At 37.8% G+C, this 23566-nt stretch overlaps 1 protein-coding gene across 1 annotated transcript in view; it reads right to left on the reverse strand.

The window, feature by feature from the left end:
* Window positions 1-1509: 1509 nt before the first annotated feature.
* The window catches only part of QRFPR (pyroglutamylated RFamide peptide receptor), a 47059-nt gene continuing 25002 nt past the window's right edge, over window positions 1510-23566 (reverse strand). The window contains exons 2-6 of the mRNA XM_047719928.1: window positions 11309-11467; window positions 8509-8570; window positions 4185-4420; window positions 2718-2815; window positions 1510-1967 (exon numbers count right to left, since the gene is read on the reverse strand). Of these exons, the coding sequence (XP_047575884.1) occupies window positions 1627-1967; window positions 2718-2815; window positions 4185-4420; window positions 8509-8570; window positions 11309-11467 (896 nt within the window). The 3' untranslated portion in view covers window positions 1510-1626. The remainder of the gene's footprint in view (window positions 1968-2717; window positions 2816-4184; window positions 4421-8508; window positions 8571-11308; window positions 11468-23566) is intronic.

Consider the following 23566-nt stretch of genomic DNA (forward strand, 5'->3'; position numbering starts at 1 on the left):
ACATGCTTCAGAACTTGAGGTTGCTTCTTAGTACAAAGCGCTGGCAGTGGTCCTGCAAGGCAGAAGATGCACCACCCTAGTTTACAAGGGAAAATACAGAGGCTTAAAGTGGCTCAGTGGCTTGCCGGTCACCAAGGCTATGGTAGCTGCTAGACCTGTAAGTAGCTCAAACCCAGGCATCTGCCTCTTAATCTCATTCTTCTGTCATTTTTGCAGCTTCTTCATCTTCTCTGACTTTATGATTATTGAACAGAAGTAAAAGAATGTGTTACCAAACTCCAACAGTACACTGAAAATTACATTACTATATTCAACTATTAACTTAAGAAAGAAGGAGTAATTTCTAAAGTTATTTCCTCATCTAATTTAGCAATACATAGAAGTCACATTACAAGGGTGCCTGGGTGACTCAGATGGTTAAGCACCTGACTTTTGCTTTTGGATCAAGTCATGATCTCATGGGTCCTAAGATGGAGTTCCCCACTGGGCTCCTCGCCCAATGGAGAGTCCACTTGAGATTCTCTCCCTCTGTGCCCCACCCCACCTCTCTCTCTAAAATAAATAAATCTTTTTTTTTTTAAAGTCATATTACATAGACTGCATTGCGGGAAATACTACTACCCAAGAACATTAATTTCTGTACAAGTTTTTTCTTAAATCCATGATCTAGAAGGATAGTTTACTAATTTTTCAAAACTGTGCTTTCATGTCTGTCATATTTTTATTAAAAAATGATTTACTTCTTTTTATCATTCCAAGAATAAAAAAAAATCTTCAACATTTGTTCAAAATAATTTTCTCTTCTAAAGAGGAATCCTCCTACACTGCTGGTAGGAATGCAAGCTGGTGCAGTCATTCTGGAAAACAGTACGCAGTTTCCTCAAAAAGTTGAAAATAGAGCTACCCTACAACCCAGCAATTGCACTTCTGGGTATTTACCCCAAAGATACAAATGTAGTGATCCTAAGGGGCATGTGCACCCGAATGTTTATAGCAGCAGTGTTCACAATAGCCAAACTATGGAAAAAGCCTAGATGTCCATCAGCAGATGAATGGATAAAGAAGATGTATATACATATATACACACATACATATAGTGGAATGCTATGCAGCCATCAAAAGACCCGAAATCTTGCCATTTACAATGACGTGGATGGAACTAGAAGGTATTATGCTAAGCGAAGTAAGTCAATTAGAGAAAGGCAATTATCATATGATCTCCCTGATATGAGGAATTTGAGAGGCAGGGCAGGGGTTGTGGAAGGTAGGGAGGGAAAAAATGAAACCAGATGGGATTGGGAGGAAGACAAACCATAAGAGACTCTTAAACTCAGGAAACAAACTGAGGGTTGCTGGAGGGTTGGGGTGGGGGGGGACGGTTAAGGTGGCTGGGTTATGGACATTGGGGAGGGTATGTGCTAAGGTGAGTGCTGTGAATTGTGTAAGACTCAAGATTCACAGACCGGTACCCCTAAAGCAAATAATACATTATGTGTTAATTAAAAATAAAAATTTTCTCTTCTGATTAAGCTATGAATGGTACTAATTATGAAGACCTTGTTATAATTAGTGTCTGCTGCCTAAAGCAGAATTCTCAGAAAGTTCAGAGTTGAACAGGGTAAGATGTCATTTGAGATATTTTTTCTCCCTTGGTTGTTCACACAATTTGACTTCAATGTTGCCATCACTGAATGCTTCTCCTTTGGTCTCCTCCACAGGATTCTGTCTCCGGGACAACATTGCTTTCTTCTGCATCATTGTAATTCCTGAATTTCCATGCCTTCGTGCTGGAGATAAGGTTTCTTTTACTATGCAATAACAAACTGCAGATAAAAAATTTTTTTTGAAGTTTTCGTTCAGAAATGCATAAACAATGGGATTACAGATGGAATTGGAAAATCCAATTATTTGCACTATGGCAAAAATCATCTTGATTGTGACATCGTCATATTCCTTTTCAAAATTACCTGAAATAAAAATTAATAGTCTAGAATGCATTATGTTCTAACTAGCAGAAAATAGAATTTCTGTTTATCATCCGTCTTTACTGACCACTTACACTTTGGCAACTGGATAAAAGTGTAAAAGTCCCAAGACAATTCTGGGAAGAGCCATCTCATGTCAGAAGAAAAATAAGCTCTGTGATGTGTCCTCATTCATAGAGAATCTTGCCTCACAAGCACAGCCTGGCGCCCAGCACATATTAGGGAGCTTACTGCATTTCTACTTTATTCTAAGCTTTGTATAAACTGGAAGCAGAAGTTACCATTCACATGTTCGCTTGTGTTATGGAAACACATCACCTGAGAATTATGTTAAGTCTCAGATTATCAAAGGTAATACAGTGAGGGTCTGGCTGAAATCCTAGGTGTTATTAAATTTATGTGGCTCAAGTCAGCATTCTAATCGAAATGGAGAAACACTTATAGGATGTCACACTTCTCCAGTGTCTGAATGGCTTATGGAGAACGGGAGGCATGGCATGAAAGAAACTCAAACATGTTTCTGTATCTTCTGTAATTATTAAAAATTTGGTCAAAGTCATACATAATTATCTACCATGTAATGATCTGGTGGTCTTGAAAACATGAAAGAAACCCATTAAATGTTTGATATTTGATTACCCAAGGGAATAACAATGAATTTCTATGATTCATTGTCCATTCTAGCAGGAAATGAACTAAAACCTCTATCAAATGAGAATGAAAAGCACTCACTGTATTCAATCATCATGTGAATGATGTGGAAAGGTGCCCAGCACACAGCAAAGAGAGCCACCACTGTCACCATCATAATGACAGCTCGCTTCTTCTTCCTGGACCCATAAGGATACATTGTATTAGTTAACTTCTTGGAAAATTTGTCACATTGATATCAAAGTTATTAAAGTTTGAGCCTAAACTTCTCCACCATAATTTTTTAAATATTAATAAAGCTCATGACAGGTTAATTGTGGGCTGTTTCTCATTTTTCCCATTGCTTTTACCCACTTCCCTATATTTCTCATATTATAAACATCCTTATGATGTGTGCTCATAATAGGCCAAGCACTTGGCTAGATGCTTGGTGTGGATTATGTCATTCATCTTCTCAGTAAGCCATTTAATGGATGCAGAAACTGAGGCACAGAGAAGTTTATGTCACTTGCAAAGTCGGATGACCAGTAAGGTATTTAAACTGTAAGGGGTGCAGCTTAACTTCAGTATTAAGCTCTTATTCACTTTATACTGAAGAGCATTCTTCTGAGGAAGTGGGAGAGCTAAATCAGCAGTAAATCCCAAGGTGCTCAATAGTCCAGCATCGACGCTGACAGGGAGGATTGCTTCATACAAACTGGGCACCAGAGGTCGCTGCACACTTGAAAAATGAGACAATTTCACCAAACAACAAAACTCCTTAGAAGGTTTTTGTTTTTGTTTGTAATAGCCATTCCACGTAGATTATAAAATAAACATATGGACTACAAGTGCTATATCAGCAAATTGTGTTTTATTTTTTTATTAGTGAATATGCTCAGAAAAGAAAGCTTTTAGTGTTATATCAATAATAATAATTTATTTTTTTTAAGATTTTATTTATTTATTTGACAGAGAGAGATCACAAGTAGACGGAGAGGCAGGCAGAGAGAGAGAGGGGGAAGCAGGCTTCTTGCTGAGCAGAGAGCCCGATGTGGGACTCGATCCCAGGACCCTGAGATCATGACCTGAGCCGAAGGCAGCGGCTTAACCCACTGAGCCACCCAGGCGCCCCAATAATAATAATTTAAAGTAAATAGCATACTCTGGCCACCAAAGGATTTCCATATATATCTCATGCATTTGAGCATCACTTTTGGGTAGGAGGAAGTGAGGATGGATTTTTATTAAGCTCCCTGCTACATAGGAGGAAAGCAGGAGGCTTAGTCCACACCATGTAGCAGGTGAGTGGTGGGGAAGAGAAGACCACAGCCCTTAACCCCATGTCATGCTGACATGGAAATGAAAATGTAACAGTTTTCCAAATTTTCTAAACTCCTGCCATACCTAAAATCTCCAAAGTTTAAAGTCAGCCCAAACCCTAAACATGAATTACAAATGGCACTTCGGCTAAATTTCCCAGGAATTGAGAGATTTCTAGCACCTGCTCCTTCAAGCACAACTAATTACAAATATTTTAAACAGAGGTGAATATTTCATTAAACGGACCTGGTTATTTTTGACATTTCTTTTCCATGAATAGTTCGAAGCACTGAGCAATCCCCCACTCTTTTCTTTATCCAAAGTTCATAGCCAATTTTACTATACAGGATAAGCATCAGCAAAAGAGGCAGGAGGAAGAGGATGACAAGGATGAAGGTGGTATAGATTTTCTGGTGTGCAGGGCTGGCCCACTCTTCCAAACAGCAGACATGTTCTTTTTCATATAAGAAGTCATACTTAATCTTTAATACAAGAACAATTCAGTTAGAGGAACCAGAATCAGCATCAAAAGAACAGAAAGCAGCCAACTACTATTGTAATGCTGCATTTTTCAGATCTTTACATATTTACTGTGGGGACATATTTCAAATGAGAAATATTTTTTTTTTAAGATTTTATTTATTTATTTGACAGAGAGATCACAAGCAGGCAGAGAGGCAGGCAGAGAGAGGAGGAAGCAGGCTCCCCGCTGAGCAGAGAGCCCGATGCGGGGCTCGATCCCAGGACTCGGAGATCATGACCTGAGCCGAAGGCAGTGGCTTAACCCACTGAGCCACCCAGGCGCCCCAAATGAGAAATATTTTTGATTGTTCTTTTGTTGTGATGTGTCATTTTTCCTTCACTCCTTATGTGCTTAATGGTTTTATAATTTCTTTTCTATTTTAAAATGGAATTGAGGTCAATAGCCTCTTTATTTTATTTTTTTTAAATCTCCCACTTTTTTTCAATTTGGTAAAAGAGAGCTATGCTCTTTGACCAGAATATGTATGCATACAGTCCAGATGAAGAACGTTGCTTTCCAGATGGAGAATACACCGCAAATACAACAACCAAAGTATTGTATGAAAAAAATATTTTGTACTTGCATGCCAGCTAGTTTAATGTTACATTATTTTGCTTCCTCAATTGTTGAAGAGACAAATTTTGGCAAGGCATCAGATGTCTTTCAATTGATAGTATTGAAAACTTGTATTTTGTTATAGCTATTCCAGATTGGAATGATCAAGTTGTTTGCAAAGATTTTAGAAATGTAACTGATTGCTTTAAGATTCTGAGATGAATAAGAAATTGAGATTCAAACTATTGTCAATCTACAAATATTCAGACTCAGCTCTGAGCCTGATAATATCTACCTCAATTGAGGTAGATATCTTGCAGAAAGACAATGTCTTCTTATTAATATTATTTCTGACAGACTCATGAGTTCAAAATATTATTAATAGCAGTATTAATAATAATAGCAAATGTTAATAAAGGACAAACTTAGAAAAGCATATTCAAGAGTTATTTAACTGGATAATAAGAACAAAAGAGAATTTAGCAAAACTACTTCCATTTTGGTCATTTTAGAGCTTTCCAGATGAAGAATACCTAGGTCTTAGACATATTTTTGCCTTCATTCCTGCAAATTTTATCATCAATTGTTAGTCAGTTGAATTGGGGAACAAGCTTTCTGGTATACTCATCAAAGGTAAGAAAATTCAAGCTCTGATCAAGGTTGTTGTTTACAAATACAGTGAGGGATGAATACACTTACTGAATAATAATTTCAAGATCCAAACTCCCTGGGAACTGGATATAAAGTAAAATTGATTCTGACTCCATGGAGGAAGAGCCCACAAAGGCACAGCCATGGGGGCAACACACTGGCACATGTTAAGGCACAAACTACCCCAGCAGTCTCCAAATAGGTGCATGTTGCCCTGGGAACAAGCACAGACTTTCTGAGGGCACAGGCAGATGGAAGGGAGCAAATTTCAGATCTTCTATTAGCAACTGCACAGTTCTCTAAAATTCTGCTGCCTCAGGGTGCCTGGGTAGCTCAGGCCTTTAAGTGTCCGGCTCTTATTTGGTTCAGATCCTGATCTCGGGGTCCTGGGATCGAGCCCCCCTGTCAGACTCTGTGCCCAGCGGGGAGTCTGCTTAGGATTCTCTCTCTCCCTTTACCTCTGTTCCTTCTCCCCGCTCATGCTTTCTAGCTTTCTCTAAAGTAAATAAATTAAATCTTTAAGATTCCACTGCCTAGGAGAAGCCTGAAACCAAGTGTTGTGCTCTCTTTATATTCCCAGTTTCTCGTTTCTAATCCCTCTTCTCCCCAGCTACATAAGCCAGATCTCTTACCCAACCACAGTCTTACTATGAGGCACTGAAAAAGGAGGTGGTTTGAATTACTGATGTCAGCGAAGCCACCATGATCAAGAAACCATAAATACATGACAGGGCTTTGTGCTTTTCCCTGTATTAAACACATTTTTATTCAGGGTAAAGCTTGGCATTAGGAAAAAGTGTTTTGACAGATGTTGAGATGCTATGAATTTACATTTTTCATACAGTGAAGGGGCAGAAGTGATGACAATTTTAATTTTACCACCTCGTTGCTTCCATCCCCTGAAAATTGTCAAATACATCACTCCTGAGAGAGAGCCCAGTGAGAGCAAAGCAAAGAGAACTTCAGTGGGTGGAAATGGTGACGTCCGGGTGCTTTGTTTCACCCAGGTGAGAAATCCAGGCCTTGTGCATGCTCACACACACTCTCTCTAGTAGAATTTTAGAAGTGAGAAGGTGGTCATGGGATGCATATTAATAGATTTATCTGGTATGAAAAATGAAATCATAATTCTTCCTGACAGAAAGCAAATCTGACTTGGCTGATTGGTGTGACAGTGAGGACTGGCTTTGCCAATTTCATATACATTTTCTACAAACTAAATGAGTTACATATTTAAACTATATTTAGAACATATGATAAAATAAGTTTATTTAAAGAAACAGACAAATACCCTTGTGTCTATGGGCCAGGAATGGACCCCACAAATGAACTACTGGGTTGGATCACTTATGAGAGGACTCCATTTGTACAGGATTCCTGTTGGGATAAGGGCAGCCTTGGAGAAAAGAGCTGGCCACATACAGTTGTGTGTGGAAGCTAGAGGGGCATGATAAACAGCCTGCTGGAGAAGGGAATAGCAGTCAGAAGCCTCAGTGATGTTATCTTTGAAAAACCCACAAGTGAAGAGTTGATCATGAGCAATAGTCACGGGCAGAGGGCATTGACACCAGGGTACACCTGCCCCTTCCTCTCCTCACCCTTCTCACCAGCTCCCAAAGAGCCAGAGGCAGTCAACTGAACGGGAAGGGAGAAATGCACAGTAAGGAAGGGGAGATGATGCGGATTATGTCCCTTTTCCACACTTTAGGATTCTAGACCTAAAATAGCTTAAGCTGAGGGAAGGGGTTGTTCTGCTTTGATTGAAAGTATGGATTTATGTGGTTGTGACACTGGGCTGGGCATTTAACCACAGAACTAACACTTTTGTTGTGACTGAAAGTGTCCAGAGGAATGTTGCTCTCTGAATGGTTGGAAGAGTAACAGGGCCTACCCAGGCCTTCATCCACAGCATTGCATCAGAATATTGGGAGGTCCTTAGGTCACATTTTTACAGGCAGCAATGGACAGAATAAAATTACCTTCTGCTCTCACCTATGGAGTCCGGCTCATTCAATACACAGGTTACATAAAAAATCAAGTCATGTTTTCAACGTACCCTTGCCTGAGAGCTCATTTGTTATCCTTGCCATTGGACACTGAACATCCAATCCAGTTTCACATTTGCTTCCGTCCATTTAAAAAGGTATAAAAAGGATACATGGTCTAAAAGATTATTTCAGTGGGTGTGTAAACAATGCCCTACTGCCTTTGAACACTACTATCTGGGCTAGATCACGTATGCAGGACACGTTGAAGTATGTATACCCCATTGGTGAGACTGGGTCACCAAAAACAGCACCATGCTCCCTCCACTGTGAATCCCCATGCAATGCTGGGCCCATTAAATAAAGGTGTGAGGGAAGGAGAGAGGTCAGATAAGATGATCCTGGCACACACTCCAATTCAAATTTCAGTTTGTCAATGTATGGGAGATGGATAAGAAAAGACTTATGAAGGAGAATCAACTAATAAGCAGATATTGATGACAATTTTTTAATGTGATTTAAAAATAAAAGAAAAATCTAGAGCAACCATTGAACGCTTCAAATGTAACAAGACACTGGAGGCCACTAGGAAAGGCATGCTCAGCTTGCAGGAAAATGTAGAATGTGACCCTGGTTAATTTTCTTTTAAGCATTAAAATCTTAATAATATAAGATCAAGGGAGAGCTAGATAATTGGGGAGAAGGGAGGATCTTAAAACAAACTATTTTATTCCACTTGAAAAATTTCCAGTGAAATAATTGGGATTATACAAATTTGCAGGAAGAAATAGGATTATCACTGAGAAGGCTGAGAAAACTTTCAATAATATGACTATCAATCCCAGTCCCAATCTACCTCAAGACGTTGCACATGCCACATGGGCGATCCAACGATGACTGCCACCAGCCAGACCACACCTGCCAAAACATTACAATCATCAGAATATGGCTCCAACAGCAAAGCAAAACACATTTTGCTTATGCATAAAGCAGATGCTCTGAGCATAAAGACTCCTTATATGCAATCATATTTGCCCTCAAGCAGAGCAGGAGTCTACCCGTTCTCATGACCACTCTTCCACCATCTTCAAAATTGCTGGTGGAATAGTCTTCCTGAAAAATTAAGCATTTTTAAATGCTTAATTAAAACTCCTTAAAACAATAACAATAAAACTCCTGAATAGTGTTTCAGTGACTGCAAGATAAAACCCAAACCCTTAACCTGGTTCCTGGGGTTCTCTCATTTGCCTCTCTCTCCTCTTACATTTCTGTCCATGTTCTTCAAAACAGCATCCTTTACTGAGGAATGTACAGATTTGCTTTCAGTCCCTGTATCTCAGAATGCATTGAGGTGCTCTGACACTGTCACCCCGGATGACACCTTATTCCACTCATTTTCCAGGACTCGACTCAAAGGTCACTTTCTCTAGGGTATCTTTGAAGGTCGTCATCATTTCCAGATAGAACTGATCGCTAATTCCCTGTTGTCTCCATGTACCCTCTAGTCATTTGTTGCCCTTAGTCATTTCTTCTCAACTTCATCTAAGCTCATTGAGGGCAAAGGCAATGCAATTTACTTGTTTTGTTCCTTTGTTTCCCCAAACAAGAGTCCAAGGATAATTCCTGGCCCTCAGTAGGTGTTGATCAAGCATCGTAACATGAGTATTATTTCCTTATTTACAAAAACAAACACTTAAAACATCAGAAACAAGGTGCTCTTTCCAAATTCCCCATCCACCATGTTTTTGTTGAGGGAATTGCTTTAGTGATGTGTCCTTAGCCAGGAACAAAAGAGAATCCGAACAGACTAGTATAAGGCCAGAACCAAGACTCAACAGCAATTCTGAGAGCAATTTCTCAGCTCAAATTTTTCTTGTGCTTTCTGTATTGAGTAGAAAACAGTCTATTATTGCCTTGGGTTTCAGGAAACTGAGACTCACTTAAACTGTAACTGGGGCTTATTATAAAGAAACACAAGAGCTGGCACTGTCTATAGAGAGTCAAAGATTTAAGACGGTTCTAAGACTCACAAATCAATCTCTCTCCACATTGCCATACATCTATTCTATTCTAGTCCAATCACTATCTCATATTATCTTAAGTCCAATCACTTCTCCAATCTTTAGTAGAAATTCTGGAGGAATTGAGTCTAATTGGCTTAATTCATTGACAGTCCTTCTGTGTCTACTGCCTGTTCTGGGATAGTAGGGGCAAGGTTAGATTTATATTACTGGTATAATCTGTGAACTCTTGTGGGCAAGTGAGTCTAGCAGGTCATTGCTGATGTCCTGGGGGCAAGGCAGTCTCAGCTAGGGGAGGTACTGGGCATGAGGACAGGGCTGGTTCCCAGTGTAACAGAGCTAGAGAAAGATGTCAGGCAACACTGCATGCAAGCCCCATAGGGACATGAGACTCCTTGGTTTAAAATCCTTTCTGTCTCCCATGACTCGTTCGAGTAGAAATTGTCTTGACTGCCTGTTATTGACTTTGCCTTCAGATCCTTAGACTCTCTACTTTTCTTTCCTTTTTTAATAACTTCCCTCCTCCACATATTCCTTTTTTCACCCACTTTCCACACCCACACATACCTTTCAGATTTTTCAAAGGTAGAAAGATGTCAATTATTAAAAGCAATGAAGCCTTTGAATTCCTTGTAGGGAGGATATGCCATACATTTGAAACTAACTAAAACTAATGAATATTTTTCCTGTTGATTTATCTGTTCATTTCAAACTATGTAAAATGAGTTTGGCATTGCAAAGCCTTCAGGAGTTCTTTCTGTAATTCTACTCTCCTATGCTGGCTAATTCTTACAGCAGAAATAAACGTTTACTCATTCCTTGCAAGTGAGATATTAGTAAAAATTTCTCTTTGGTTATCACATTAGTTGCTCCCTCGACCTCTCATTGGTGAACTGTCATACATTCAAACCACTGGGAAGCACATTAAGATTTTAAATGCTTTGGTTATAATGATCAGATAGAGAAATTCTTCCATCTTACTGTGCTAGGCTTTAGGACATCACCTTGAGCTCGCCACTTATCAGGAGGTACCTGCTCATCATGACTTGTTCACTCAGGAATGGTTACAGAAACCTGAGGATTCAGGAATGCCTGAGCAAAATTATGAAGTGGATGGAATTTGTGCTCATTAGGCACCTCTAGCACTCAAAACCCAGGGTTCTCATGAGTCCTCTGAACTTCTACTATTGTGGCCTCACCACTGGGGTCACCTCTGAGCAGCACCCCGGTTCTCTACCTTTCTAAAAAGCACCTTTCCTTCCCATATCAAAATATACCTGCTCTAAGAAGGGCCTCTTACCTGAGGATGACAGTTTACAAATCTAACAAATGTTAATGTGGTAATGCGACTGAAGGGTTATCTTAAATTAGCTGAAAGTAGTGCTTAAAACGTTAAGACTTGAACTGAAGAACTAACTCTGAAATGCGAAATTTTAAATGTGGGGGTAGGCCTAAAGGAGAAAAGGAGCCAAGGTCTAGGTAAATGGGGAGAGATCTGAAATCCTGAAGTTACACTGTGATGCCTACAAGCTAGACAAGAAGCTATTTGTCTGGTTCATCGACACAGTTCACTTTGAAGAAATTCTGTGTGCTCTGTAATAAAGAATGGCCATACTGCCACTGGTACATCCTCACCTAGCATGGTAAAAGCCCTTCTGTTGGTGTACTGCCACTTCATTTTAAAAGGATGCACAAGTCCCTGGTGCCTTTCCACAGCAATGCATGTCATGGTGAGAATTTCTGTCATGAGAGCAGTAGACTGGACGAATGGCAGCATCTTGCAAATGAAGGCACCTGCAACAAGGAAACAGGACAGTCAAACATCAAGAGGGAAAGTTTTATCTGTGTTTCTGTAATTGTTGCGGTTAATTAATTCTGAGCCTCTGTTCGAAAGTTTTATGACTATAATTACATTATAGATTCAACATAATTGAGAGAGGTGGAACTGGCTAACATTTTCTCTAAGTACCTAAATTATAGGTGATTACCTATAAGAGGACAATGAAAAGGCAAGTAAATATCTGGTCATTGATAATAGGCAGGAAAAAAAAAATCGATGTGAGTCTTGCTTAAGAAAGAGCAAAGGCGGTCTCCTAGAGTCACAACCACACAGTAATCTTTGATTATTTCTTCCTTTTTGGTTCTCTGTCAAATCATGACAAAGGAAGAATTCTCACCAAAGACTCAAATCTCTTCTTTTATTTTTTAGTCTCCTTTGATTTTCTGTCCACAACCTTATGTGTGGCTTACATCATTATACTCTTTTTTTTTTTTAAGATTTTTCTTTCTTTATTCGACAGACAGAGATCACAAGTAGGCAGAGAGTCGGACAGAGAGAGAGAGAGGGAAGCAGGCTCCCCGCTGTGCAGAGAGCCTGATGCAGGACTTGACCCCAGGACCCTGAGATCATGACCTGAGCCAAAGGCAGAGGCTTAACCCACTGAGCCACCCAGGCGCCCTACATCATTATATTCTTAACTGATTTCACTTTCTCCAGTGCAAAGGCCTCAAACTGGTGGCTCCCGGGCAAGATTATGTCTGCAAACATGCTTTGCATGATTTACACAATATTCTTGCAATACGTGAATACATCATCAGCATTTAAATGTTTACACTACCTGTCTTGCCCTTTCACCATTTATTTGTAACCCTGATTTGATGTTTCTGCTCTTGAATCCATCTTACTCATGGCTATCAAACTCATTACTCTGGACTATTAGATAATCAGAAGCTCAGGGAATATGAAAAGTTGGAAGAAACCTCAGAAGTCATGGAGTCCAAGCTCTCTCCAAAACTAGAAATTGTCTTTTCAGCTTCTCTCACAGATGGTCTGCCAAGCTCTGCTTAACAAACCTGCAGAGGAGACTTCCTAGCCAGCATACTCCCATCTCAAGCTGATGCTTGGGGGTTTTTGTTGTTGTTGTTGTTGTTTTTCCTTCTTCTGCTTAGAATATTCTTCCCCCAGAGAACTCCCTCCCACCCTTCACCAAAGTCTTTGCTCAAGTGCCTCTTCAATGAGGCTGATATGCTCTGACAGCATATCCTTAACTAAGGTCTGCCTCATTCCCCTTCCACCTCCTCTCATCCCTCGGGTCTTATTTTACTCTTTTCCCACAACTCTCTCACTTTCCAACAGACTACATAATTTATTGATTGGCTTCATGGCTCATTAAAAGTTTCCTCATGCCTTTCAGAATGCAAACACCAAAGATTCTTGCCTGTTTTCCTGACTTACACATTTCAAGCATTCAAAATAGTACAAGAAGGTTCTCAACCCACATTCACTGAATTGTGGATGAGTAACCCAGGAAGCTTTTGACCTTTAGAAGTGCCTCCATTCACCTTTGGAAAGGCTCTCACTAGAGAAAGTGCTTTTTAATAGTTCCACCCTCTTCTTCCAGTTTCGCTTTCTGAAAGTTTCAGAACTAAACAACTATCTTTTCCAAACATCAACTCTTTTTTTTTTTTTCCAAACATCAACTCTTATAGTCAAAAGAAACTTTCATGTCATTCCTAAGTCTTTTCTTTTCGCATTGTCCCTGCTGTTCCTCATTTGACATGATTTTCAAACTTTCAATTCCTTGGACACCTTCCAAGGACTTCCTCTTGTTAGTAACCACATGGTTAGGAAGGAAGGAAACCTACCATCCTCAAGATGGTCTGGCTAAAGCAGAAACTGCAAGATTATATTGCCTCCTTGGGTCTGAACACCCTCTTCTGTGACTGTAACTAAAATTTACATCAGCCTTTGATGTTAGAATTTTTACATGGTTGGTTTCTATTGCACTTGAAATAAACTTGCAATAAACTGAATCGGTCAGTTTATTTTTTTTAAAGAAAATTTTTGTTAATCCAAGATCTTGTGACTAAGGAAAAAAATATATGTAGATATCACTCTAGATATTCCCTTTCTAGTCCTTTTTGGAAGCTTCCAATTTTGGAAGCTTCCAATTTCAATCCAAAAGTCAGTTACACTCACTCTTATCCTCTGTTCCAGTTCCCCAAATCCCAACCCTGTTCAATGTTAAGGCCTTTCCTTATCTAGCAAGATAGTTTATATGCTAAGTGCAGAAATTTGCTTTCAATTCTAATGTATTTCACTCTTTGAATACTGATCACACTCTGAATGAATTAAATTAGCTTAAATCATGTTTAGGATGTGACACTTGAATAGAGGAATATATGAATAAATTATTCATCTGAATGCTTCTCCTTTTTTTGTTTTTGTTTTTAAATCTGATGAGTTCTTCTATTCTTCTAACCAAGTTGTTTATATAAAAAAAAAAGTTTGATAGGCTGAGGTTAAAGAAACATCAGAAGAAATTTTCCATGAAATAAACATAGACTCATCATCAGCACAGTTTAGATATAACTATCCAAGCAACTAAGAATTATTACGGTAATGTTATTTACTGTATATAAATACATTATATTTACATACGCTATATACATTTTATACATATATATATTTATATAAGTTTATATAAGTAGGTAAGACAACATTCACTGTAGTCTTATCTCATGGTAGTGCTATCTATCTCAAATATATTCATCTTGTCTATCATAACAGCATGGGAAATTGGTCAACTGATTCTGTGTTATCAGGACACACTGTGATCCTGAGTCACCTGATTCACTTCGAGCCTTGATTTCATCATTCGTAAAAAGGGATTAATAACACCCATCTGTCATAAGACCGAAGTGTGTGCTTTATAAAATCACATAAATACCCAGCACAGATGTGTTATTTAATAAATGAAAGTTCTGGGGCACCTGGGTGGCTCAGTGGGTTAAAGCCTCTCCCTTCAGCTCAGGTCATGATCCCAGGGTTCTGGGATCGAGCTGCACATCGGGATTTCTGCTCGGCAGGGAGCCTGCTTCCCCCTCTCTCTCTGCCTGCCTCTCTGTCTATCAAATAAATAAAAATCTTTAAAAAAATAAAATATATGAAAGCTCTTTTATCATCAGACTACCTGCATAAAAGAATTGAGGTAAATTTGGTATGTTTAGAGCTAACAGATTTTTTTTGTGAATAGGTTCTAAATTACCCATGAAAGGACAGCTAGTTTTATAACATTTCCCAAATAAAGATAGTGCAGCTCAAAAAACTCAAGTGATTTGCCTACATCCACACAGCTGTTTATTGACAGATGAGGGCATGTGACTAGGTCATCTGAATCTAGTTCTTTTCTCCATGTCACCTTCACTTAATGCACTCATGTTATGTGGCATAGTTTTCTTGTCCCATAAATGTTCAATAATCTTATTTTATAATCCACTTGAGAATTTTGCACCAAGTTGTACTAGTTCTAAAATCTGTCATCTTATCCTTTTAAGGCACCCAGATAGCATTAGCCCAACTCATTATTTCTGACATTTCTTCAACCGATATTTTAAGAAATTACAGCCAATGTTTTCTTCCTTTTTAAAAAGATTTTATTTATTTATTATTTATTTATTTATTTGAGTGTGCAAGTGTAGGGAGGGGCAGAGGGAAAAGGAAAGAGAGAATCTCAAGCAGACTCCATGGGGTTGAGCATGGAGCCCAATGTGGGGCTCAATCCCATGATCATGATCAGATCGTGACCTGAGCCTAAATCAAGAACTGGATGCTTAATCAATTGAGACACCCAGGTGATACTGACAGTGTTTTCTTGATCACACTGCCAAATTTGTTCAATGTTATGGCATGGTACTTATTTAGGCTAAAACTTTGAGTTTTTTAAAAATAAATAAATAGATGCTCTTTTCCTATTTACTGTCTTATCTTGGATCTTTATTTTCATTCTAACCATTTTTGGTATGCTCTTTTTAAATTTGGATATTTTTTTCCAAGGTTTAGAAGACTAAAGTAAAATAGGCATTGAAGAGATTTTTTTTTTCCTCTGTATTCCATTAAATTTCCAACCCTCCTTTCCTTTTTCAGCTTCTTGTTCTGGTAATCTCTCTAAGAGCACTCTGACCCTTCCTAGGACAGGGCACACACAGGTATTCCCTGTAGGTGCTGCCTATCGCTTGGGGAGATTCTCAACTCAGAGGTACAGAACACTTGGGGATGACTGGGTTTACATGACTGAAATAATGCTGCCTGAAATAAAAGAGGGTTGTTTGGTATATAACAATCACTGTAACAGACATCCTTTGATTTATTTTTCATTTTTTCTTTCTTTTTATTAATTGAAATTTTTTTCTTTTTTCTTTTCTTTTTTTTTTTTTAGAGAGAGAGAGAGCGAGCACAGGCAGACAGAGTGGCAGGCAGAGGCAGAGGGAGAAGCAGGCTCCCCACAGAACAAGGAGCCCAACGTGAGACTCGATCCCAGGACGCTGGGATCATGACCTGAGCTGAAGGCAGCTGCTTAACCAACTGAGCCACCCAGGCGTCCCTATTAATTGAAATTTTTATGAGATAATTACAGATTCACATGCAGTTGTAAAAAATAATACAGAGATATTCCTTGTGTAGTTTTTCCAGTTTCCTCCAATGGTAACATTTTGCAAAATTACAGTAAAATATTACTACCAAGTATAGACATTAATATGATCTGCTGATTATATTCAGATTTTCTAGTTTTGCTTTAAGTCCTTTTTGTGTGTGTATGTGTATGTGTGTTCTATATGATTTTATTACTTGTGTAAATTTAGGTATTTGCCACAACAGTCAAGATACTAAACAGTTCCAACACCCTCCTGCTGCCCTTTTATAAGCATACCCAAGCCCCTCTTGCCTCTGCCCATCCCTGTCACTAACTACAGGCAATCTTCCATTTTTAATCCGTCTTCCATTTGTAAAATTTTAAAATTTCACAAATGTTACATAAAATGAGTAATTAATAGATAATCTCTTGGGACTGTCCTTATTTTTCTTTCAGCACAATCCTCTGGACACTCATCCAAGTCTTTGCACGTATCAATAGTTTATTCCTTTATACTGCTTACCAATATTCCCCAGTTTGTTTAATCACTCATTCATTGAAAACATCTGGGCTACTTCAGTTTTTTACTACTACATATAAAATAGTTATGAATATTTGTGTACAGGTTTTAGTCTGAATACAAGTCTTCATTTTTCTGTGACAAATGTCAAGAATGTAATTTCCAGGTTGTATGATAATCGCATGTTTATACTTATAAGAAACTGTCAAACTATTTTCCAAAGTGACTGTATCATTTTATGTTCCTACTGGCAAAGTATGAGTTACCCAGTTTCTTCATAGTCTTTTTTTTTTGTCAAGATCTATTTATTTATTTGAAAGAGAAAGAGAGAGTGAGGGAGTCCACAGGTCGGAAGGACAGAGAGAGAGGGAGAGAAAATCTAAAGCAGACTCTGTGCTGAGTATGGAAACTGACATGAGATAAAATCCCATAATGCTGGGAACATAACCTGAACAGAAACCAAGAATCAAATGTGTCACCCAGACACCCCAGTTTCTTCATATTCTTGTCAATATTTAGATTTGCCATTTTTTAAAATTTTAGTCACTCTAATAGCTGCAGAGTGTTAGCATGCTTTTTCATTTCCTCTATTTCTAATAATACTGAACATGTTTTCATGTGTTTCCTGTCTTCATGTGTGTCCGTATATTCTCTTAGATAATTCCCTTCATATCTTTTGCTGTCCATTTTCTAACTGAACTGTCTTTTTATAACTAAGGTTTAAGAGTATTTACTATGGGGACAGCTGGGTGGCTCAGTTACTTAAGCTACTGTCTTCGGCTCAGGTCATGATTCTAGGGTCCTAGGATTGAGCCCTGTATTGGGTTCTCCCCCTCGTCCTGTTCATGCTTGCTCTCCCTCTCACTTACTCTTCCTCTTTCAAAGAAAAAAATAAAAGAGTACTTAATATGGATCTAGATGCTAGTCCTTTGTCAGACAAAAGATATATGCTTTACAAGTATTTTCTTCCAGTTTAGCTTATCTTTTCATCTCTTCACCAGAACTTTCACAGAGTAAGTGTTTAATTTTGATGAGGTGAGTTTATTAATTTTTCCTTTTATGCGTTGTACTTTTGGTGTTAGTTAAGAACTTTAAGAACTCTGTGTCCAATACTGAAGATTTTCTCATGTTTTTTTTTCTATAAGTTTTATAGTTTGCATATACCTTTAAGTCTATGATCCATTTTGAGAAAATTTTAATATAAGTTGTGAGAATTAAGGAGTTCTTGTGTGTTTTGTTTGTTTCTTTTAGCCTATGAATGCCAATTGCTCCAGCAACAATTGTTGAACAGGCAAATCCTTCCTCCATTGACATGCACCCTTGTCAAAAGCAGTTGAGTATATATGTATAGATATATTTTTGAACTCTCTATTCAGTGCTATTCCTCTGTCTATCTCTTTGCCAATACCATAATGTCTTGGTTACTTATCTACATGGGAAGCTTTAATATCAGTTAAAGGGAGTTCTCCCACTGTATTCTTTTTTGTTAAGGTTACTTTAGCTCCAAGACCAGCAAATCACACCTGGTTAAATATCCAAACACTCTCCACTCTAAAGAAGGACTTTAGAGGACAGACTAGTAGGAAAGAGCAGCCAAAGTTCAACAGCAGAGTGCACACAGCATACACCAGAAACACTTCCTGAAGTTTCCTTTATTGTTGTTGTTATTGTCGTTTTCTTTTTCTTTCTTCTTCTTTTTTTTTTAAACAAAACAACAAGACAGAGAAATTCATCCCAAAAGGACTCACAGCAAGGGATTTAATCAATACAATATAAGTAAGGTGTCTGAACTAGAATTCAGAACAATGATTATAAAGATACTGGCTGGGCTTAAAGGGAAATAAAACTATTAGATCACAAAGATAGATTCAGGGAACTCAGCAATTCCATAAAATGAAATAATGTCCAAATTATAAGAATCCCAGAAGAAGAAGAGTGGGGAAAAAGGGACAGAAGGTTTATTTGAACAAATTAGAGCTGAGTACTTCCCCAATCTGGTGGAGCAAACAGGTATTCAAGTCCAAAAGGCACAGAGAACTCCCCTCAAAAATCAATAAAAACAGGTCAACACAAAGACATTATAGTGAAACTTGCAAATTACAAAGATAAAGAGGAAATCCTGAAAGCAGCCTGGGACAAAGAGGTCCTTAATCTACAAGGGTAGACATATAAGGCTGGCAGCAGATCTGTCCACAAAGACCTGGCAGGCCAGAAAGGATTGGCATGATATATTCAATGTGCTAAATGAGAAAAACATGCAGCCATACTTTACCTAGCAAGGCTGTTATTCAGAATAGAAGGAGAGATAAAGCGTTTCCAAGACAAACAAAAACTAGAGGAATTCATGAACACTAAACCAGCTCTTCAAGAAATATTACAAGGGACCATTTAAGCATAAAGAGATACCAAAAGCAATGAAGATCGGGGGTAGGGAAGGGGTGCCTGCTTGGCTTAGTCTGTTAAATGTCTGCTTTCAACCCAGGTCATGATCTCAGGGTCCTGGGATTGAGGCCCACATCAGGTTCCCTGCTCAGTGGGAAACCTGCTTCTCCCTCTCCCTATGCCTGCTGCTCCCCTTCCTAGTGCTTTCTCTTTCTGTGTCAAATAAATAAACAAAATCTTAAAAAAAAAAAAAAAGACCAAAAATGGACACAATCTGCAGGGACTTTATAGGTAACACAATGGCAGGAAATTCATATCTTTCAATAATTACTCTGAATGTAAAGGACTCAATGCCCCAATCAAAAGATACAGAGTATAGAGTATCAGAAAGGATTTAAAAAAAAAAAAAAGAACATATCCATCAATATGCTGCTTATAAGAGACTCACGTTAGATCCAAAGACACCTTCAGATTGAATATGAGGAGGTGGAGAACTATTTATCATGCCAGTGAGATCAAAAGAAAGCTGGAGCAGCCATCCTTATTTAGATAAATTCAATTTTAAACTAAAGACTGTAATAAGAGATGAAGGACACTGTGTCATAATAAAGGGGTCTATCCAACAAGAATATCTAACAATTGTAAATATTTATGCTCCTAACTGGGGGCAGCAAAATATATAAAACAATTAATAACAAACTTAAAAAAACTTACTGATAATAATACAATAATAGTAGGGGACTTTAACACACCACTCACAGCAATGGACAGATTATCTAAGCAGAAGATCAATAAGGAAACAAGGGCTTTGGATGACATACTGGACCAGGTGGATTTAACAGATATATTCAGAGCATTTCCTCATAAAGCAACAAAATACACATTCTTTCCAAGTGCACATGGAACATTCTCCAGAATAGATTACATACTAGATCACAAAACAGTACTAAACCGTATGAAAAGATTGAGATCATACAATGCATATTTTCAGACCACAGTGCTATGAAACTTGAAATCAACCACAAGAAAAAACTTGGAAGAACTACAAATACATGGAGGTTAAAGAATATCCTACTAAAGAATGAATGGGTCAGCCAGGAAATTAAAGAATAATTTTTAAAATACACAGAAGCAAATGAAAAAGGAGCAAGAAACGTCTCAAAAACCCAACCTAAACTTACACCTAAAGGACCTGGAAAAAGAATAGCAAATAAAGCCTAAATTCAGCAGGAGAAGGGAAATAATAAAGATCAGAGCTTAAATCAATGATCTAGAAATAAAGCAAACAAACAACAGTAGAACCAATCAATGAAACTAAGTGCTAGATCATTGAAAGAATTAACAAGAATTGATAACTCCCTAGCCAGAATTACCAAAAAGAAAAAAGAAGGATCCAAATAAATAAAATCATGTATTAAAGAGGAGTGATCACAATCAACACCACAGAAATACAAACAATTATAAGATAATATTATGAGCAATTATACGCCAACAAATTAGGCAACCTGGAAAAAATGGATGAATTCCTAGAAACGTATATACTACTAAATTAAAACAAGAAGAAATAGAAAATCTAAACAGACCAATAACCAGGAAAGAAATTTCAAAAAGAGGTTTCAAAAATCCCCCAACAAATAAGAGTCCAGGATTAGATGGCCTTCCAGTGGAGGCCTACCAAACATTTAAAGAAGAATTAATAATCTCCTCCAGTCCCATCCATATTGATACAAAAGTTGGGTATTCATCCTTTTGATGGAGGTGTAATATCCCATTGTATATATGAACCACATCTTTATCCATTCATCTGTTGAAGGGCATCATGGCTCTTTCTGCAATTTGGTGATTGTCGCCATGGCTGCTATGAACATTGGGGTATATATGGCCCTTCTTTCCACTATATTTGTATCTTTGGGGAAAATACCCAGTGGTGCAATTACAGGGTCATAGGGTAGCTCTATTTTTAATTTCTTAAGGAACCTCCACGCTGTTTTCCAAAGTGGCTGCACCAACTTGCATTCCCACCAATGGTGTAAGAGGGTTCCTCTTTCTCCACATCCTCTCCAACACTTGTTGTTTCCTGTCTTAATAATTTTGGTCATTCAAACTGGTATAAAGTGGTATCTTAATGTGGTTTTGATTTGAATGTCCCTGATGGCTAATGATGATGAGCATTTTTTCATGTGCATGTTAGCCATTTGTATGTCTTCTTTGGAGAAGCGTCTGTTCATGTCTTCTGCCCATTTTTTGACGTTTGACGTTTTTTGGGTGTTGAGTTTGAGTTCTTTATAGATCTTGGATATCAGCCCTTTGTCTGTAGTGTCATTTGCAAATATCTTCTTTCATTCTTTGGGTTGCTTCTTTGTATTGTTGACTGTTTCCTTTGCTGTGCAGAAGCTTTTGATCTTGATGAAGTCCCAAAAGTTCATTTCCACTTTTGTTTCTTTTGCCTTTGGAAACATGTCTTGAAAGAAGTTGCCATGGCAGATGTTGAAGAGGTTACTGCCTATGTTCTCCTCTAGGATTTTGATAGATTCCTGCCTCACGTTGAGGTTTTTTATCCATTTTGAGTTTGTCTTTGTGTATGGTGTAAGAGAATGCTCAAGTTTCACTCTTCTATACATAGCTGTTTAATTTTCCCAACACCATTTGTTGAAGAGACTATCTTTTTTCCATGGATATTTTTTCTTGTTTTGTTGAAGATTATTTGACCATAGAGTTGCAGGTCCATATCTGGACTCTTTACTCTGTTCCACTGGTCTATGTGTCTGTGTTTGTGCCAGTACCATGCTGTCTTGAAGATCACAGCTTTGTAGTAAAGCTTTAAATCAGGCAATGTTATGACCCCACCTTTGTTTTCTTTTTCAACATTTCCTTAGCAATTCGGGGTCTTTTCTGGTTCCATACATATTTTAGGATTGTTTGTTCCAGCACTTTGAAAAGTGCCAGTGGGATTTTGATCGGGATGGCACTGAAAGTGTAGATTGCTCTTAGCAGTTTAGACATTCACTTATTTGTGGAACATAAGGAATAACATGGAGGACATTAGGAGAAGTAAAGGAAAAGTGAATTGGGGAAAATTGGAGGGGGAGATGAACCATGAAAGACTGTGGACTCTGAGAAACAAACTGAGGTTTTTGGAAGGGAGGAGTGTGGGGGGATGGGTGAGCCTGGTGGTGGGTATTAAGGAAGGCACGTATTGCATGGAGCACTGGGTGTGGTGCATAAGCAATTTCTCTTGGAACACTGAAAAAATAAAATAAAATTGAAAGAAAGAAAGAAAGAAAGAAAGAAAGAAAGAAAGAAAGAAAGAAAACCTATTCTCCTGAAACTGTTCCAAAAAATAGAAATGGAAGGAAAACTTCCAAGCTCTTTCTATGAGGCCAGAATTACCTTGATCCCAAAGCCAGACAAGCATCTTAAATATGCTGAGTCTTCCAATCCATGAACAAAGTATGTCTCTCCATTTACTTATGTATTCTCTGACTTCCTTTATCAGCATTTTATAATTTTCAGCCTATAAGACCTGTATATTTTGTTTTATAGTATACCTAAGTATTTCATTTCCTTTGGATTAATTATAAGTAGTATTGTATTTTTCATTTTAGTTTCTGAATGTTACTTGTTAATATGTAGAAATACCACTAAGTTTTGTACACTGATCTTGTATACTGTGACCTTGCTGAATTCACTTATTATGGGAGTTTTCACTAGATTCCTTGGGATTTTCTGTGCAGAAAATAATGTCATCTGAAAAAAAAGATTGTATTATTTCTTCCTTTCCAAAGTGCATGTCTTAGATTTCCTTTCTTTGTCTTTGTGCAGTGGCTTGAATTTTGAGAGCTATGTTACATAAGAGGGGTAAGAACAAACATCCTTACCCTGTTCCCAAACTTAGAACAAAAGTATTCAGTCTTTTACCATTAAATACGGTGTTAATTGTAGGTTTTTACATTTTACTTTTTACATTTTCTTTATCAAGTCGAGGAAGTTTCTATTTCTAACTTGCTGTGAATTTTCATCATGAATGGTACTGGATTTTGTAAAATGTTTTTCCTCTGCCAATTGCTAGGATTATATGATTTTTCTTCTTTAGCTAATTACATTTATTAGCTATGGTAGATTACATTGATTATTTTAATAAATTCTGAGTCAATACTGAGTCAGTCTTAATAAGTAGGATAAATCCCACTTAATTATCCTTTTTATATGTTGTTGGATTCTATCTGCTAACATAGTAAGGATTTTTGTATCTAAGTTCATGAAAGATAGCAGTCTGCAGTTCTCCCTTTATTGTACTGTCTCTCTCTGGTTGATTTATCAGTGTTATAAAGGCCTCATAAAATGAATTAATAATTGTTTCCTCAGCTTACATTTTCTGAAGAGTTCATGTAAAAGTAGCATTAATTCTTTAAATATCCCATAGAATTCTCCAGTGTAACTATCTGGGCCTGGAGACTTCATTTTGGGAGAGTTTCAGCTGCCAAGTATTATTTGGTCACTTTCTTTTTAAGAATGTCTTTTTTAAATTTTTTTTTAGATTTTATTTATTTGAGAGTGACCAAGCAAGAGAGAGAGCAC

This window comes from Lutra lutra, chromosome 2, assembly GCF_902655055.1.
Source record: "Lutra lutra chromosome 2, mLutLut1.2, whole genome shotgun sequence".
Lineage (NCBI taxonomy): Eukaryota > Metazoa > Chordata > Mammalia > Carnivora > Mustelidae > Lutra > Lutra lutra.